Source organism: Aphelocoma coerulescens, chromosome 6 (genome assembly GCF_041296385.1).
Source record: "Aphelocoma coerulescens isolate FSJ_1873_10779 chromosome 6, UR_Acoe_1.0, whole genome shotgun sequence".
NCBI classification, from domain to species: domain Eukaryota; kingdom Metazoa; phylum Chordata; class Aves; order Passeriformes; family Corvidae; genus Aphelocoma; species Aphelocoma coerulescens.
Window position 1 is genome coordinate 26,885,249 of NC_091020.1, and position 19,540 is coordinate 26,904,788.

A 19,540-nucleotide genomic window follows, 5' to 3' on the forward strand; every position below is an offset into this window, starting at 1 on the left:
GGAACACTTCGTCTCCCATGGATATTCTACGTAATGTGACCCTCAGGTACTGCGCAGAGCCTGTTCTCTGTGGTGTGACCTCTTTTAAACTTTTCTTGGCTTGGAAAAGCAGCTTACAGGCTTGGTGTTCCCTGGAAAAGCACATATGGGGATACGTTTCAGTGAAGGGATTGCAAAAGGAGAGGAGAAGCAAAATCTTGTATCCAGTGTCATATCCTTCAGGAAAATGTGTGAAGGCTCTCTGGAGTCATGAGTGTCTTCGAGTTGTGTGTTGGAAAGATCTCTGAGAAGAGTACGTGTGGTGGGGAAAGAGTGGAATGGGAAGGGATTTGGACTGTGTGTTGGGCACACTGTAATGATCAGCAGCAGTCAGAGTGGAAAGATGTGGTACACAGCAGGGGTTGGGCTCCCAGGTCTGTGCACAGCGCTGGCTTGTGCTTTCCCTCAGCCATCCAGGGAAAGCAAATTGCATAAGATTCTTAAAGGACTTTTTATTTTTTCATTTCAAAGGAGCTTTTTTTTAAAAATTGTTCTGTTATTTAAAGTGAAAAATGTGATTAATCTTGCCAACTCTTGTAATCTTCCCTGCAATTCTGGTGATACTCGGGGCATCCCAGCACCCAGAGTCAAGTGGAGCCCTCCTTAACTAAAACTCAAGCTATGTTAAACCATGACACCCCCACATAGAACCAGTGTATAAGCCAATGTAACCTATGTATTTTAAAAACAGAAAGAAAAAGAAGCATCTTATGTAGGTGTTTATTTGGGTTTTTTAAGTCATGTGATATCTGAGGTACTGTGGTGTATGTTTTTTTTATGGGACCTAAGCCATCATCTTTTGGCCACATGGGATTAACAGTAGGACATCAGAAACTAAAGATTTTAAAGAAATAAAAAGTTTTATGACTGCTTGATTGCAGTGTCAACAATACAGCCTTCATCTTATCTTCCTGATTATGACTAAACTCCTTTTGAAATTCTGTCTTGAGAATTTCTTGGGACAGAGGTAAGAGAAGACCTCGGGTAGATTTTTGCTGCATATACAGAGCAATGAGGAGTTACTGATCCATTTTGGGAAATGTGGCCATGTTGTACTCTGAGCCTTATTAACTACCAGAGAAAGCTGGATTAATTGGCTTTCCAAAGAATCCTAATCTCCTGGCTCTTCCCACACCTTTGTCATTGCTAAGCTACATGAGCGCCTGGAAACCAAGAGCAGATATAGCTGTGCAGTACTCCATGAAGGAATTAGGATTAGCTCCATTTTGTGGATGAGTGGTGCGTGCTTCAGTTCCTCGAGGGATTTACTGGGGTCATGCAAACTGCCTATGGACAGGTCTCCTGATTCTCACTTAAAGGTCTTGCCTGCTGCATAACCTTTTCCTGTTTGTGGAAATGTTGTCTCCAGTTTACTGCTTTGCTCTTCCTGTAAGTGCCTGCAAGCTCTTCCAGCTCCTGGATAGCACAGCACTAGGAAAGTCAAAAACTTCGTCCTTCTGGTTTGCAGTTTGGCTCCCATGCTGAGGAAATCCACCACAAACTCTCTCTAGGTGAATTGTCTTTGGAGAAAATCACCTTTTTGGTTGTTTTTTAGCTATGATTTTTGACAGTAGTGTTCTTTGAAACCAACAAGGAGTCATCCCAGGATGGGATGCAACACAGAAAATATCTGATGGTGAAGCAGTAGTGAATCTTGCCTAAATTCATGAGTTCCTGAGAGTGACATAAGCACTACAAAAACACAAGGAAGGAGGGTGTGACTGTGATTATAAAGTGGTGCTGCTGCAGGTATTTCTGTAAGGTCATGTGGTTATTTTCTTAATAGTGCTCTGACAGCTGAGCAAATGGAAACCAGTTTCCACCAAACCAGAGGAGTAGGTGTTCCAGCTCCCCTCTCTTTGTCTTTTTAAATTATTTTTCTCTCCAAAACAAGCCATGAACCTTTCTGTGCCTGGTTTGTTCCAAGTGGGGTCCTAACCCTTTTCCTACTGGGAGAATACAGGGTCAGCAAGCGTAAGGCAGCTAATCCGCCTACAAATGTTAGTTTACTCAACTACAGCTGTTCTTGGTTTGGGGGAATCAAATTTGTATCCGTTTGTGGCATTGAAGACCCAGACAGGGTCTTCAGGGTCATAATGGTCTTCCTCAGCTGATCAAAAGCTCACTAGGTAGAGTGTACTGTGCTTAATGTAATGATTTTTTGAGCCCTGTTGAAAACACTAGAAGTTTTGTAGTGGAGCTGAAAGAAATGGAGCAATTTTCATGTGTTACAGATACATTTTGTCTTGCTTCCAGCTCAGGGAAATTATTTCCAAGTAGCCAGCTCCATGCTTTTTCCTTGTTTGAGGTTTGAGCTGTCTTACGTCTCTTGGCTTTCACACACTCCCACAGGAGAGAAAGAAAATATAAGGAAGGTGCCAAGTTAAAGGGAAAGGGCAAGGCAGGGGGTTTGTGTTGTTTTTTCCCCCCTGAAGTTTATATTGTTTTAATTTTCTAGGCAATAAACTCGGCTCCTATTTGGAAGAACTGTATTGAGAAAGAGTTTGTATTAGCACATCATACCAGCTAAACAGAGGCAAGGTGTGTTTTCACACTCTCTGGTGCCTCCTTTCGAAAATACTTTCTTTTCGTGGTACCTCTGTATGTGTGAGATCAGGACATGGCTCACAGGACCTGCTGTCAGTGTGCTGGGATCTATGCTCTGTTCAGGCTCCCCTCCTGAGTAATATGTGTAGGTAACTTGAGTTAAAACCATTTGTCACTTAATGTTGGCTTACTCCTAGCCTCTTGAAATACAGTATTGCTGGTTTTTCTGTGCAAAAATCCATATCCAGTAGGAAAAATCCTGCTAGGATCTCTTAAGTTCTTCTTCGTAGTGCTTTTTTTCCGAACATACATCTAAGAGTGACCTTCGCTGGTAATTCATTTTCCTTGGGAAGTTTGAGGTTAAATTTAAAATTATTTTACAAGGTGAAATTACATGCACTGCTTCCTTTGTTCCAGATGTATGCCCTCTATACCTGAAAGGTGCAGTAGATATTTGATGACTCCTTAAATATTTCTGACAGTGTGAAGAGATATTAGATGAAGAGCACATGCTTTCCATTTGGCATAAAAGATTTTGTGTAAACAAGTATGCCAAATGGTCACATTCTTAGAATATATTTTTGTTAGGAATTTTCTTCCATGAGGTGAGCTTCAGAAAAACAGATGTATGGGATGGAAAAATTCTTAGGAACTATAACTTACCTGAGTAATTTAAAAAATTATGTTAATGACAAAAATAACTTCTAGTACCAGATCAGAATCTCTCCTTGATATTGAGAAATTTCCCACTCAGGATTTTAAAAACAGGAAATATGTTTTCCCAAATAACAAGTTAGTAGCATTCTTTAGTCTTTCAGTGATGTACAGATGTCTGTCTTACAAAGCAAATGCTTGCTTTTTTAAGCTGCTTAATGAAAGTACAAGTTTGAAACCTGACTGTATTTGGAAGGCACCAAAGTCCAAGGTCTCTTTCAGTAGTATTGCAAAGATACAGAGGCTGTTTGTATGTGCTTTTATTGTTATGACACCCTGTGGACCAGGGGTAGCTTTTCCACTGTAGGCAGACCAGTCCCTGGCTACTCTCCAGCCGCCTGCTGGGAAGCTGTCTGCTACCTCAGGTTCTGCCAGGCTCAAGTGCAGGCATGGGCCCTTCAAGGGTCTCTGCAGATCCTTGCTAATTGATCTGTTTTCTGGTGTGCACCATCTTCGATTTCTTCCGGAGAGGCTGGAAGGACCTGGTGGCAGTAGGTCTGAGCTGAAGTACTTTCCCATTGCCTGGCAGTTCTAGAGGCCATTAAGGATTATGGAATGAGAGCATCCCTGCTTCTCAGTGTCTGACTGCAGAAGCCTTGCAGGAGCCCAAAATACCTCATCATTTCAAAGGCATGGTGCTTAGCCAGGAAACCTCTGAACAGAATAATCAAGAATAGCTGGAGAGTTTGGAAAATCTTGGCTATCTTTGCTGGTGGCCTAATTCTAGCAGTAAAGCTGAAAATCTGTAGGTCGCAGCAAAGCAGGTTAGTGCCTCCTCTGCAAGGAGGCAGGTTTCTGATGAATGGCACAGCTGCTTTGCAGGCATGTTGGCAGCATGCAGGAGGACGCTGCACTGACTTGGCGGCTGTGAGCACACTGTGTATCCCTAGAAGGATAATTACAGTGGTATTAGTGAGAACCAGGGCACAGGACACCGCTGGCTATTTAAAGAGCAGGTCTATTTTTAACCACCTTTTAACAAAGATGGAGTTTTTATTAGACTGGGCTTTGTAATTAACCAGCCTAGGCTGCATGTTGATGTTTACAGCTTACTTTGCATGTTCCCTGATAGTCAAATGCAGGAGTGTAGCCGTATCTTACAGCCAGGGCAGGAAATTGCAATACCAGCATGGTTGGCAGCACAACTGAAAAGTTGCTGGTAAATGATCTTGTGCAGGAGATACCTACATGTGGCTGTACCTGCGGCACCTGGGCTGTGTTTTTAAGTCAGAAGGAGAATGTGATGCAGAGAATTTGTGGCCTGTGGTGGCTGTAGGATTTAGCATGTTGTTGTGAGCACAGCTCAGCCTAAAAGGGGTTTAGCTGGTAGCATTGTCTTTTGTGCTACAGTAAAATGGAGTTAATTATATTCACCAGGGATTAAAATACTTTCTGACTAATGACCAAGATCAATAATAGGAGATCCTCACTATTTAAGTTCAGGGGGAAATCTGCTCCAGAGCATCTGTTGCTATTTGACATCTTTTAATATTGCTTCTGAGGAATGGCATAGATGAGCTGGGAGGAGGGAAGAGAAAATGGCAGACGAGCACTGAGGTCGGTGCTAGATCTGTATGAAAATGAAGGAGTGAGAGAAAATGCCAGGCATTGATTGACTCCATTCCTCTGCTGGGCAGATGGCCACCTATGCTGCTCTCATCACCTTCTCATTGTGAAGCCCAGGCTGTTGCATTTGATCTTTTTCTGCTGAGTTGAAGCAGCCCTGTCTCATCGGTGCCTTTGAAGATCAAAGGATGAGCAGTCATGTTACCGAACAACTGTGAGTTCACTCTGGAGGAGGCACCTTCCAAAATGGCATAATTTTTATTACTGTGAGCACCAGTATTCAAAAATTTTTGACATTGTCTTTCCTAGTTTTGGAAGTCATGAGATTACAGATAGTCTCTTTATTTAAATAACTTTTTAATTCGTTTAAATGAAGCTTCTGTCTTCTAGCCATCTAGTTGAAAGCAGAAAACCTCAAGATGTGCAACAAATAGGATCCAAAGGCCCAGAAGTTATGCTGTGAATAAAATTAGTTCCAAATACATCACTTCAGCTTCAGAATCCTAGTGTTGCTTTAGTATCATTATTTGGGATCTGCTTGATTTCGGAATTCTGAGTGCAGTCACAGGAACCTCTTCCAATGTCTGTGCATTTGGCAACTGTATACTTGTTCCAAAGAGCTTCCAGTCCAGGAGACCATCAGAGGAGAGGACAGAAACAAAGCCTAGACAGGCTGAAGGATGGCAGAGCAGAGCAAACAGTGCTATCGGAGAACAGAGTGAACAGGAAGGTGATAGACTTGGTGTGAGATGAGAGCAATCCTGCTCCATGAAGTGCCCTCTGAGATGAGGGTGGGACTGCCAAGTTTTCAGAAGTGTCCTGTTCACAGCTGTGTCTACAGTGCTGTGACTTTGAATCGTGGAAGTGGATGCTCTCTCATGTGTCCATGTAACTCAAACTGTATGTAGGCCACCCTGCACCCACTGAACAATGTGATTTGCACTTAACATCTGCACAGTGTGGACAGGCTGATCAGCCACATATACAGCCACAGATACAGCTAAAACTGTCAGTTACCACTCCAGACTGCATCCCAGGAGACACCTGTCCTGCAGGAAATCCAAATCTTTCAGCCAGATCCCCCATATTTCACCAAAGGATTAGAGGCTGCCTGGTTTCCCCTCCCTCCATCCCTCTCTTTGGCTTTTTGATTTTTGAAAACCTTGAAGTAATTAATTTGCCTTCAAAATTGTAACATAATTAGGAGAGCCCTCTCAGCAATACTCAGCTTTATACACAGAAGGATCCCAGGAAACGCAGAGATTTTGACAGCTGTGTGATGTGGAGGCAGCCTGGCTTTCTCCAGACTGCTGCAGTAGTAGGCCAGAAAGATCCACATTGGAATGGACCAGTGGTGGCAACACATCACTTGGCACAAGGTTTGTTGGTCTTGCAGCTTCTGTTTGCCAAGAACCTGAAGCTCTTCCAAAGTTGACATCAGTGATGAGTCTCCCCATCTAGAAGAGCTGGGAGTAGAAGTAATTTCTGTGTGTCTGTAAGGTGCACTTGGCCATATGCTCACGCTGCAGTGCAAGACCACACAGGGCTCAGGGACAGTCAGGGCGGGGTTTGTAGACAGCCTCCTTCAAAGTGTACAGTGGAGAGTGTGGGCAGTACATTTTCAGGTAAAACCCTTGCTTTATGCTTACCTTAAGGCTTGCAGCTTCTGTTGCAGATGGGGAGAAGGGTTTGTGTGCCCCAAAACTGGCCATTTTTTCCTGAGTGTTTCAGTTGTTTGGTAAGATGCTCTCTTTCCCAGTGTATCTGGTTTTGGTTTTGTCGCTGAGGTGGCCTTTGGACAAAACACTGCAGTTGAGAAGTCATCAGTACATTGCTGTTTTCTTATGCACTATGCCACCCCTTATCTGCCTGGTACATGGGTTGTCACCAGGCAGAGGTGCATTGATTTGTGTGACTTTGAAAAACTGCATTGCCTTGGGGTTGGGGTGTTTTTAATATTTCTATTATTGTTCTTACCATTGCTAGGTCATAGATCTCATAATTTGTGGTTTGTTTTTCCTTTGCCCTTGACTTGAGAATTCAGTTGAGTGCATGTTCATGTCTAACTTTTGCAGACAGACCTGACATGGTTAAGATGAGGCTGAAAATGTTGCCCATAGAACTTTTTTGTTCCTTTAAATTCCTATTTATAGTATATTGTCAGGTCTTTTTTATTGCCGGTCTTAAATTTTCATTTCTTTGTTTATTTTAAATTTAAATACATTTAAAAATTTAAATAGATGAAGGATTTTTTCAATTAATTTTCATGGCACATTTTGTTAGCATTTGGAATACAAATACTCCTACATGCGAGGGAGCCATCGGTAGAAATTGACTGGAAACAGCCAGATGAGCAAGTCTCCTCTTCCAACCGGGAGCAAACGCAGGAAAATAATCATGAGAAGAGACCCGATTCAAAATCCAAAAGCGGGGCTTGTTGTGAGTGATTTCACAGCTCAGGTGGAGAATATTATCTTTTAGCTGTGTATTTGTGAGTCAGATTTCCTTCTGAAACATGTGTCTGTGGTGCCCTGTGGAGTCGCGGTGAGCGGGTGTGAGCGTGTTTATTGCAGGCTGGCCCGGCGCCACCGCAGCGTCGCTGCGTGGCCGGAGGGCTCGCGGCTGTTGCATAACGCGCTGCAGCGCAGGCAGCGGGGCTCTGCCGGCGGGGCTCAGGCAGCGGGGCTCAGGCAGCGGGGCTCAGGCAGCGGGGCTCAGGCAGAGGGGCTCTGCCGGCGGGGCTCAGGCAGCGGGGCTCAGGCAGCGGGGCTCAGGCAGCGGGGCTCAGGCAGCCGGGCTCAGGCAGCGGGGCTCAGGCAGCGGGGCTCAGGCAGCCGGGCTCAGGCAGCCGGGCTCTGGCAGCGGGGCTCAGGCAGCCGGGCTCAGGCAGCCGGGCTCAGGCAGCGGGGCTCAGGCAGCGGGGCTCAGGCAGCGGGGCTCAGGCAGCCGGGCTCAGGCAGCGGGGCTCAGGCAGCGGGGCTCTGGCAGCGGGGCTCTGGCAGAGGGGCTCAGGCAGAGGGGCTCAGGCAGCGGGGCTCAGGCAGCGGGGCTCAGGCAGCCGGGCTCTGGCAGCGGGGCTCTGGCAGAGGGGCTCAGGCAGCGGGGCTCTGCCAGCCGGGCTCAGGCAGCCGGGCTCAGGCAGCGGGGCTCAGGCAGCCGGGCTCAGGCAGCGGGGCTCTGCCGGCGGGGCTCTGCCGGCGGGGCTCAGGCAGCGGGGCTCAGGCAGCGGGGCTCTGGCAGAGGGGCTCAGGCAGCGGGGCTCAGGCAGCGGGGCTCAGGCAGCCGGGCTCAGGCAGCCGGGCTCAGGCAGAGGGGCTCTGGCGGAGGGGCTCAGGCAGCGGGGCTCAGGCGGAGGGGCTCAGGCGGAGGGGCTCAGGCAGCGGGGCTCAGGCGGAGGGGCTCAGGCGGAGGGGCTCAGGCGGAGGGGCTCAGGCAGCGGGGCTCAGGCAGAGGGGCTCAGGCAGCGGGGCTCAGGCGGAGGGGCTCAGGCGGAGGGGCTCAGGCGGAGGGGCTCAGGCAGCGGGGCTCAGGCAGAGGGGCTCAGGCGGAGGGGCTCAGGCAGCGGGGCTCTGGCAGCGGGGCTCAGGCAGCGGGGCTCAGCCCGCTCCTGCCGCCGCCAGCCCGCAACCAGGTGCTTGCAAAAGCCTCTTCCCTCACTGGAGACAAGCGCTCAGTAGAGCAGGGGGCACATACCTCGCAGAAAGGGCTGGGCTGGGGGTCAGGGACAAGAGTAAGGAAAAAACATCTCGTCGTGTGATGGCTGTTGGAGATAAGCAGCCTCTGACCTGTGAATTGGTTTTAGAAGGAAACCATATTTTCCCTGCCCTGTGGTTTTTGCATGTGTTTCTCATTACTTTTTTCTCAAAATCTTTCTCATACAGTGAATTATTGATGTGGGGTCACATGCATTTCTCCAGGAATTGCTTTCTTTAACCAGTGATCCCTCCTGAATTTTTTAGGCAATCTGTTAGGCTCTGAAATCCAAACAAAGTTGGTGGTTTCCAATTTCAGGGTTAAATTGGATTCAACTTTGAAAAGGCTTAGAGGGAAGAAGAGACATATGATAATGTCCTTCTCCATGTTAGGATTTTCCTTCTTCTGGTTCTTTTGGTGCTTCTTTTGTTTTGGTTCTATTTTTTTTTAAATCTCCCAAAGATCAAGTGTCTGATTTAGCCTCAGTGGAACTTGAGCATATTCCTAATGTTGAGCACATGCTTAAATCCACTGTTGAATTCAAGCCTTATAGACCTGGAGGCATAGTACAAAAATATCTGGGAAATGCTTTTCTCTTCCCTCAGATGCTCCCTTCTTTCAACATACAAAATTAAGAATTCAGCATTTTGAACTGCTGCTGGAGGCGAGTTGGTCATTTCCTGCTGGGAGGGAGGCTTGATCTTTGAAAGATGGGAAGAGAGAGAGTGTGTGTGTGTGTCTGTGTGTGTGTCTGTGTCTGTGCATGTGTGTGTTTTGCAGATGTTCAGGCCTTGATTCAGCAAAGTCTCTCAGCAGTGTCTGACGAGGGGATAGTGCTGAGTCTGGTAAACCTGCTGCTCCAGAGCTGAATGTGCGCGTGTGTTTGCCTGACTCCTCAGCAGAGAAAGTTTCTTTTCTCAGTTTCTATCGCTTCTGCCCATGGTGGAAGTTGGCAAGAACCCCACACAAATCCCAAACCACTTCTAGCAAAGAAGCTGCTGTCTCTCTGGCAATGTTAACATTCAGAGATGGCTCATGTCTGCAGCCGTTTCTGCAGCATTGACCAGAGGAGGATGGAGCAGGTGGTGGGGGTCGCCTGCTTGTCAGGGGGTGCTCAGGGGCTTGGCTGAGCCCACCAGGGCCGAGGAGGGGAAACTGCCAGTGGCCTTACAGCCCTGGGCTTGCCCTTGCAGGGACCCCCTCAGGCATTTGTAGGTGGGTAGGTTTCGAGCCCCTGTGTAGCCACTTTGTGACCAGCAGACACAAGGCTTGGAGCTGCCAGCACAGGTTCCTCATCTCTCTGGGGACTTCCCAGGCAGGGAGGAAGCTGGTGGCTTTGTGCCCAGCTTGCTGTGGTGCAGAGTGTTGTGCTAGGTTGATTCCCACCCAGACTCCTCAAAAATATACTCAGAGGTGTGGGGGAAGGAAACAGGGACTTTTTTTGTACCCACGCCTTTTTCTGCAGTGCAGTTTTGATTCAGGCAAAAGAGAGCCCAGTTCCTGCAGTGGGATTTGCATGTGTGTTGTACACTGAGACAGCTGAAGCTATGAGCAAAAAGCACGCATAAATAAAGGCTTCCTCCCTGTGCTTTATATAATCAGAGTGGGTGATGTCATTGGGAGCTGGAGAGGAGAGCAGGCTGTGAAATTACAGCCCTCTGCAGCCAGGCAGAGCTGAGTGCAAGGGGGGGCTGCGCAGAGCAAGAGCCAGGCTCCTCTCTGATAGAGGCTCAGGACAGAGGACCTTGGAGGGGAGCTGGGGGGTAGAAGTAGATAATCCAAATACAGTCAGATAATCCAAGTACAGTCAGAAGCTCTTGCACAGGCACAAAGGGAAAGCAGTGGGCAGCAGTGGGTCTGCCATTTCAAGGGCCTGCACTCCCTTCCTCCACATGCAGCCATCTACAGCTTGTTGTGGATCAGCTGGCAGGGCTATGGGGCTGCTGGGCTTTTTCATCTTCTTCTGCTTCAGTCTCCTGGCCCATTGCAGCTCCTGGCAGAGAAGAGAGGGCATCCTTGCCCTGCTTGCCTTCCACATCCCAGAGGAACTTGCTTCTAGTCTCGTGGCCCCAGGGGAGACACAGGGAAAGAAGCAGAAGCAGCAGAGGGGCTCTGTCCTAGCCAGAGTGGCCAGGTGAAACAAGATAAAAGGTGATACTCAGCTCTGGGACAGGGCTTGTGTTTGGCTCTGGGTTTCTGAAACCTCTCAGGTGTTTTGCTCTTTTTTTGGCCATCCCGATGCCCCCAACATGGGAATCTCAAACAGGAGTTTTCCCTCTCATCAAGCTGAGCAGGAAGAGGGGAGCAGGCTGATCCCTTGGGAAGGTAGAGAGCCCCCTTCTTTCAAATCCTTCACAGATTTCTTCTTCAGCACATCAAGCACCTAAGCATCCTGCTTAGGATGCTGCTGTGAGAGCCTAATTTTCTCCCACTTAGGCAGGAGGAGGGGCTCTAGCTTCTCCCATCTCTCCTGCAGCTAGTATGCAAAAGCTTTGGCCTCTGCTGAAACTGGAATTCTCCTTCTATCATCCTCTGTCTTCCTCAGGATCAAGGCAGCGAGAGGCAGCAGCCCTTTGCACCATGCCCGCCTTGTTTCTCTGTTATATAACAATATGGGCTTTTAGACTTGTTTTTCCAGATATTGGCAGATGCGTCAAATATTGGCATAATCCAGTGGTTTACATGGAAAGCCGTCTGGCTCTGTCTGGAGGCTGCACAATGCTGGTATTTTCATTGAATACAAGAGCCTGCAGCATTGTCAAAGCCACATTGCAACAGAGTCCAGGTAAACAAGGAGAAAAGACACTCACGTCATGGCCTGACCTGTGGAATTACAGCTGCCCAGGGGCAGCTCCAGGACTTGATAAGAAAGATTAATGGCTTTGAAATTGCTTTCTCTCTGAAATGGTCTTTTAGCTAAGTCTTCTGTGATGCTTTTCAAAGAATCACAAAATCATTTAGGTTGGAAAAGACTTTCAAGACCAATGAGTTTCAACCTTTGACCGATCACCACTTTGTCAGCTAGACCATAGTCCTCCATGCCACATCCAGTCCTGTGAGCAATGACTCCATCTCCTCCCAGGGTTCTGGAGTTCTATTTCTGATACACCCATCAGTGTATCACACCTGTAGTGTGTGCTCTGTGGTTTAAGAACCCATCATGGTCCACTGGGGCTGTTGGAAGTTAAGAGAGGTCAGGGACTGTGATCAAGTTAGATTTTAAAAATTAAAAGGTAAGGAAGGTATTGAATGCTGCAGAGGTGAAACAGCTGGGGAAGTTGTTCAGTTTCAACCTCTCTGAAGGAAAGCAACATGCTCACATGCCAGGACAGTTTGCAGGCTTGGTTGCTCCTTCGTATCCCAGTGTGGCTCAGCTTGGAGTGCAAAGTAGGGGAAAATCCAGTGGCAGCACCGAAGTGATGGCTTTGGTCAAACCTCTTCCAAACCTGCCTTGGCTCAGCCAGCACCACCTGCCCCTGCAGTGTGCTTGCAGCTCGAGCCCTGCTATGTGCCATTGTGAGCTTATCAGCTCATACCACACTTGTGTCCAGGGCAGGTGGCCCCTCCTGATGCCTGGTGTGCTGGAACAGGCCATCACCCCTGCTGCAGGCCACAGTCTTTGGCCAGTGGCCAGGAGAGCCACAGGCAGGAGTGGCTTCTCTGAGAATGGTCTGCATGAGCCTTGGACAAGCAGTAACCTTCACTCTACTGTGGTCCTGGGGCACAACAGGAAGGTTTTCAAGTGTCCAGGGATTTATTACATGACTGGACCTTTGCCTGTAGCTTTCAGATGCTTAACAGGGTTGATCTTGTTCAGTCTGCACATAACCCAGCTTTTGACGTGGCAGATCAGTGCCACCCTTTTGATCGCTGTCTCAGCAATCCAGCCAGTGCTTGCTCCTGTCCGAAGCTGATCACTGGTTCCAGGAATTGCAGTTCCTGGTGCAACACCTTCCCAGTTTCTGGTAAAACACAGTGCTGAGAATCAGCCCAAAGCTCAAGCTGCAGGTGTGTTGTCCATTTCTCTCTGCATTCAGGAGTGGACTGTGATACCTTTGCCACTGGTTAGATGTTGATTCCCCAAACTTTTTTTTCCTGTTACACATATAATTCAGTTTTCACAGTGGACTGGGAGCTGCCTCCAGGTCTTTGGTACCTGCCCATGGCAGATGCTATGCAGCAGTCTGCTGTTAGGTGGAGCCCCCAGATCTGAGCTCTGCTCGAGCTGTGTTTTTAACTTGGGCTGATCCGTAGGTGGAGTGCGTGGCTGGAGACTGTACTTGTGCTGTGAGGAGACACGTGCTGCTCTGTGCTGCAGCTTGATGGCTGTGCTCTGACAGCTCTGACTTGGTGACTTGCCAGTGTGGCCATTCAGGAAGTCTGTGGCATATCCAAAAATGGGTTTCAAACCCCAGAATGTCTTTGGCCACAAGATCCTGCTCCTCTTCATTTCTGTGCAAGAAGTCAGTGTCCAATCTCCCAAGGGATGACATGAACTGTAGTGCCAGTGTGAACCAGCTATACTTTTTCATTGTTTGCCCTATGGGTCATCGTGGGTACACACTCCTGACCAAGCTCTGTGTTGGAAATTGGCTTCCAGGTAGAAAAAAATCCCCACATGTCAGCCATATGGGTTTAATGACAGTGGGGTTTGCCCTAGAGCAAGCTGAGAAGTAAGAGATGAGATTGATGTGATTACTGTTCTTTCCGTTTGATTTTTGGATTATGATTTCCCTTTCCCCACCCCTCTATTTATTCATGTTTAATGGAAAACATGTTTTCTTCAAGGCCCTTGCTGGTCATATGCAGCCCTGTGACTGTTATTGAGACAGAATGATGGACCCTTCGTAAAGAGATTTATGGGAGAAGCTGTGAGGAGCTCACAGCTACAGCACGGCCAGTGAACACTCCCCTGTGCTGACAGTTCATCAGCAAAACCCCTGACCCTTCCACCCTTAATCATCCTTGCTTGTCACTGACATAATTGCCTGATTACAGACTCCTCTCCCCCACCCCTTTCAAACTGGGTGCAATAGTGCATTTGAAAAACAAATGGAAATGAACTGTCCATGCTCTTTTTTTTCTTTCTTTTTTTTTTCTTCCCCTGCATTGAGGTGGATCAGGCTAAGATTCAGTTTCTTTGTGCATGAGCAGGGGCTGGGATAGGCTTTCAGGACTCTTTTGCGCTGGCATTTCTTGCATGTGAATGGTAAAGCTGATGTCATTGTGTTATTGATTGGGATGACAACTTTGGACATAAATCATTAATGTCTGGGAAAGAGAGAGGGAGGGGATAAAGGCAACCCACACTCGATAGTTTTCCATAAATCTGCTGTTCCTCTCTGCATACATGATCCAGAGGAGACAGTGGGAACAGTTTTCCTCTGCAACCTGAGGATGATATGCTTTGCTGCTGCTGCCTGAACCATTTACCCCAGAACATATTGTTACATTCTGCAGAAAGTGGTTCATATCACCAGCAATGCTGTTGTGCTGGAGGCTGTCTTTGTAGATGTGAGCCAAGGTCAGAAGTCTGCCCAGGGGAAGGTCTTGGGTTCTCTCATTCCCGCAGACCTTGCACCCCTAGCAGCATTTCAGACCTGGGCCTAGAAAGGAGTAAGAGTGCAGTTCTTGGGAACTACCATCCCTCTCACTCCTTTAATTGCCAGCAGGGATTGTTACAGTGTTTTGAACTGACCATTTTTCTCATTGATGATCTTAATTTCACGCAAAAAGAAGGTGTTCAGGTCAGTTCATAGCAAATGTCCCTGAGCCAGCAATGAACAAGCATGCAGGGGGTAGCAGTCATTCAAAACTGCTTTCACAAAAGTTCTTCTCGGCAAAACAGACAGCAAATAGCTCAGAGAGAGTGGAAACCCATGAGATGCTTGTACCATTTTCCTGTGTGCCTTTGCCCCTCCACAAAGTTCATCCAGATGAGTCAGATTATCAGTTCAGGCAGCAACAAAATAAACAGTGTCTGTCAGAGGTTAGCAATAATGCAAGTATTGGTGAACAGCTGATATTTGAAGTGTAAATAGTTTAGTGGCAGTCTGTACTGGTACCTGAGGGGAATCTTGTGATGCATGGAAACAGGGAAACCTGAAAACTGCCTTGTAGGGGGGCCGTAGTGAAAGAAATGACATGCCCTTGCAGAAAGCATGGCTCTGATCCTGCTGTTCTCCCCTTGCAGCCGAGCTCACCTCCGCCTGTGTCTAGAACGCTTAAAAGTTCTGATACCGCTCGGACCAGACTGCACCCGGCACACCACGCTTGGGCTGCTCAACAAAGCCAAAGCACATATCAAGGTAAGAGCTGCTTTTCCCTGCTGCTTTCTGCGTGGGCTCTTAGAAGTGCAGTGCAATTGCTCATCCTTGCTGCCTAGGGCTAGCTCTGTTGAAGGAAAGGTGACACTGCTAATAAACAAATAAATAAATAAATAAAGAGAGCAAGCAAGCCTTGCCCCCTTGGTTAACCATTTATCATTGCTACAAGCCACGTTGTTGGAAGAGTCCATAATGCACTCCTTAACTACAAAAATGATGATTGAAGAGCAAGGACTTTGTTCTCTACTGTGATCGTTTGTTGACAGCTGCATCTCTTTAAAGGCAAACATACCTACTGTTGAATGACTGCATTTTGGTGGGAAATGCAGCTTTTTTTCTGGTGTGCTAGTGAGTTTCCACTGCCGAAGCATTAGCACAAACCACAAGAGTGTGAGACAGGTTTGGCTTGCTGGATGTCCATGTGTGAGCCTTCCAGGTAGCACAGAGCTCTTCTAGCTGCACTTTTGGCAAAGTGAGAAGTGAAAAGAAAATACAGCGTTGTCAGTATCTGGGAGAGGCCGAAATACTTTGTTGCAGATCTGCATATAGAGAGGGAAGATGGGTGATGAGGGAGGAAAAGTGCTGCCAAAGGGACAGAGTTAGCCTGAAATGACTCCTCCTTATGCAATGTGCTTGTCGTAGTAAACAAAGAACAGTGCCCTGGTAGATTTCCCAGCTGTGATCAAAGAAATCTGTAGTAGGTTATGTAAATCACTCATTGAATAGAAAACTGTTTCTGAGAAATCCTTCTAAACCATGCAGTAAGGAACACAGAACTCCCAGGGCACGTTTTTATGTTGGAGCAGCTCATAACAAACCCTGGAGTGGTTTGGTTCGGGGGATTGAGGCCCCTGCGTGGGCAGAGGTGGTAATGCAGGTGTCCGATCCTGGATGGAATGACCCACAAACTGCTGCAATTCACAGCGTTTCCCCTGGAGAGGCTCAGTCCTCAGAGACTCTTTGTACTGATGGGTATGATTTATCAGGATCTGAGAAGTGGAAAGATGTGGGGAGATGGCATTGTGCTTGGAGACTGCAAGGCAGCTTGGTTCGGGGCACTTGCAGCTTGAATCCTTCTGGGACTGGGAAGGTCTAAGCAAAGCAGGTGGGAGGGCAGTGGAGGTGGGAGGGAAGGAGAAAAGGATGAAACTAATTATTGAGTTATATTTGATCATGTCAGAAACTTGAAGAGGCTGAGAGGAGAAGCCAACACCAGCTTGAGAACCTGGAACGAGAACAAAGATTCCTAAAGAGAAGACTGGAACAACTACAGGGTCCTCAGGAGATAGAGCGAATACGAATGGACAGCATTGGATCTACCATTTCCTCGGATCACTCGGACTCGGAGCGAGGTGGGTGTTGCTGAACCAGCATGGAATTGCCAGGACTCTGAAGTGAGAGCATGACATTCATCCATTTCTTATCTCTCAGTTTCTCCTTCTCATGGCCTTTTGATGTTTAGGTTGCTGATTCACCTCACACACAAGCACATACACACACATACATACAGAGAGTTTAGTATTTTGCATGGGTTCTAAGTCTGGAAGAATTGTTGTTGCTGTCAACTTGAGCTGATTTCTGTGGCATTGAAAGTGATGGTAAAGCTGAGATACCCATTGTGCTTTTTGATCTACTGAATCTCTTAGCAACACAAAAAGAAAAATGTAAGAAGATATTAATGGGACTGGATCCTTCACATACCTACACCCCTACTCCCCCTACCTTTTTGCCCCCATTAGAGTTCCTCTCTTAAGTCAAAACCAGCTAGAGATATCTGAATGGCTAACTGAATTAAAATAACTTCCTTTTTAAAAATATCCCTGCAGTGGAGAGAACATTAGGCACAATAGATGGTTTGATATTTACTGACAGACCAGAAGATGCTGCATAGTTTGGGTGTGAGTCTGTAGTTTAAAGCAAAAATCCTTTGGAAAATTCCTGAACAGTATGGGAACCAAGATACCTGGTTAATTAGAGCTTTGCTTTTTAAGTCTTTCTTAAAAACAAGATGTCTGTTCCAAAATCCACTGACCATGTGTGAGAGTAACCCAGATTCCCATGGTAATGCATTGTAATTGTATGTGGTCCTGGCTTTGGCAATATAGTGTCAAGCAAGTAGCATGTTTAGGGGTAACTTCATGCTCCATTTTCTTTCTTGCACTCAATTTTATCTGTTTCTTCTTTTTTTCTAACACTGGGATATTAGAGGTCCAAAGACAGAGGTAGTGGGACAAGCACAGTGTGTGGGGTGGCTCACTTATGCTGACGGTGTGGCTGGCATGTAGAGGAATCAAACCCCTTTGCCAAATCCCTGCAAAAAACTTCAAGCTGGTATCTAGTCTTTTTATAAATCCTGACCACAGCCCATCCCATTCAAGGGGAGCACTGAAAGTCTTTCTGCCAGATGGCTGCCTCATTCCCTGTGTTGGGGGAGTCCCAGGAGCTCACTGGCATGAAGGGGGTAGTTGGGTGTGTGGTGCTAACCTGTGTACATTTCTCTCGTTTTCCTTTCTAGAAGAGATTGAAGTGGACGTTGAAAGCACAGAGTTCTCCCATGGAGAAGTGGACAATATCAGCACAACCAGCATCAGTGACATTGATGATCACAGCAGCTTGCAGAGTATTGGGAGTGACGAGGGTTACTCCAGCGCCAGTGTCAAGCTCTCATTTGCTTCCTAGAACCAAGTGAGACAACAGTGCAGGGTGAACGATTTCACTGGGGTGATCAAACTGGGTCCTAGATGCCAGTATCCTCTTTCAGAATTGACATATTGACAGCTAGGCCTGGAGAGACCTGTATATAAAGCTTTTTGGGTAAAAGGAAGCCTCCCCAGAAACCCATATTTGTTCATTTGGTCATGTTACCAATCCCAATTTCTGCTGGCAAGAAGTTAGATCAAGCACTAGTCCCTTTGAAGTCAATGAAATCCGTTTGTTTCTGTGGGACCTGGATCTAGACCTTAGTGATGAAACATTTTGTTTTGAATTTATTTGAAATTGTTTGAAAGAGGATACTAGAGACTCATCCCTCTCTTTCTGTCATGAGATCTAAGAAATGTCAAAATTTCTTACACTGCTTTCAGGTTGAACAACCTAATTTAGGCCCTTCTGAAGAGCTTTTGTGGTCCTAAAAGGACTGTATCCTACAATTTATCACAATCTAATGCTGTCATAATGTACTAGGAAATCTAAGAAGGCTTACATAGCCTAGGAATAACAATGACAATAATGATTAAGGTCTCATTCTGTGCCCAGAGGGAGAGGGGCAGTGAAGAGAGATGTTCAGGGGAGAACACCATTCAACTCAGCTTTCTGTTGGACATCATTTGAACAGTGAGTACCTCTGAAGCGTGGCTAAAGTGAGGTACACACCTGTAATCTACCAGCACAGGGTGGGCTGTCACGCCTGGGGCTGTGCCAGCGCCAGCAGGTCCCCGGTAGATGTGTGCCCCTCGCAGGCACACGGCCAGCTGAGGGCAGAACGAAACCAGCACTCGAGAGGTGACACACCAGACAGTCATGCCCAGATACTGAGCCACTATGACCTTTTTATTTGAAGCGATTTTTTGATAAACATTTGTAAATGTGTTGGGAGGGAAAACACCCCAAGTCTGTTGCGTCTTTTTAGAGCTTGTCCATATGAAACCTTAGATGTCTTTTATATGAATTTATGCCATGAAAAGATCTCTGTTTTGATGAAGCACTTGACCCAATGAAATGCAAAGATGCTTTTTTTGCCATGCACACAATGGATGAAGGCTGTGCTAGCTGGAAGAGGCCAGATTTGGTGGGGGTTTCTTCAGTTTTCTTTTTAGAATCATTCCCTTTGCTGACTTCTGAAGTTCCAGTCCAGTAGTTAACCTAGTTAAGCTCAGCACGTCTCTCATGTTAATGTAATGTTTTGACTGCACGTCCTGTTCCCAAGGGCCTTGCCATCTTATCTGTGCAGGTGCTGTTAAGAGCTGTTATAGCGAATGTTTTCTAATTTTCTCCAAGACAAGCATTCTAACCTGCACTTTGAGGGCTTTGCTTTTTTATTTTTGTCTTTTTAATGGCCAGGATTATTTTGTTTTCCAAGTTTTAAAAACCCTAATAGAGTCTTCACCTATGGCATTGTTTGAAACTTTGTATATCCTTAAGTAATTTAATTACCCCTCGTTACTAAGAAAAAAAAGAGGAAAAAAATGCTTTATAAAATTCATAACTTATTGCTGATTTGAATGGGTTGTTAATTTCAGTCCTTTAGATTTTATTTTATTGTTTTAGATAGGGTTGGGTAAAAAGAGGTAAAATAAAGTAAAAAAATAAAGACAACCATATTTAGCAGTGCAGTGGAATTGTGTTTAAATGTTAGCATATGGTCCCCATTAAAGTAGCACTTTAACGCCATTAAACATTTCTGTATCTGAAATGAGTTGTGTTCTTCCATCTTGGTCATTCCTGTCACTTCAGCCAACTGTTGTTCTTGTGCCCTTCGGTCCTGTGGTGACATCCTGAGCAAGTCTCACATAGACTTTTGCACTGTGATAAGTTGCCTGTGTTGAAATACTCTGATGTTTCCCTCACTCTCCAAAATGGGCCACTCCCTGTGAGAGGCACAACACACATGCTTGAGTAGACAAATATTCTTTCCTTGGCTGTAATGAATGACTTCT

General features: G+C 46.5%; 1 protein-coding gene across 2 annotated transcripts in view; it reads left to right on the forward strand.

Moving 5' to 3' along the window:
• The window catches only part of MXI1 (MAX interactor 1, dimerization protein), a 56,899-nt gene extending 37,603 nt beyond the window's left edge, over positions 1-19,296 (forward strand). For both annotated transcript variants that reach the window (XM_069019989.1, XM_069019991.1), the window contains exons 4-6: positions 14,753-14,867; positions 16,066-16,237; positions 17,401-19,296. In XM_069019989.1, coding sequence (XP_068876090.1) covers positions 14,753-14,867; positions 16,066-16,237; positions 17,401-17,564 — 451 coding nt within the window. In that variant the 3' untranslated portion in view covers positions 17,565-19,296. The remainder of the gene's footprint in view (positions 1-14,752; positions 14,868-16,065; positions 16,238-17,400) is intronic.
• Positions 19,297-19,540: the final 244 nt, after the last annotated feature.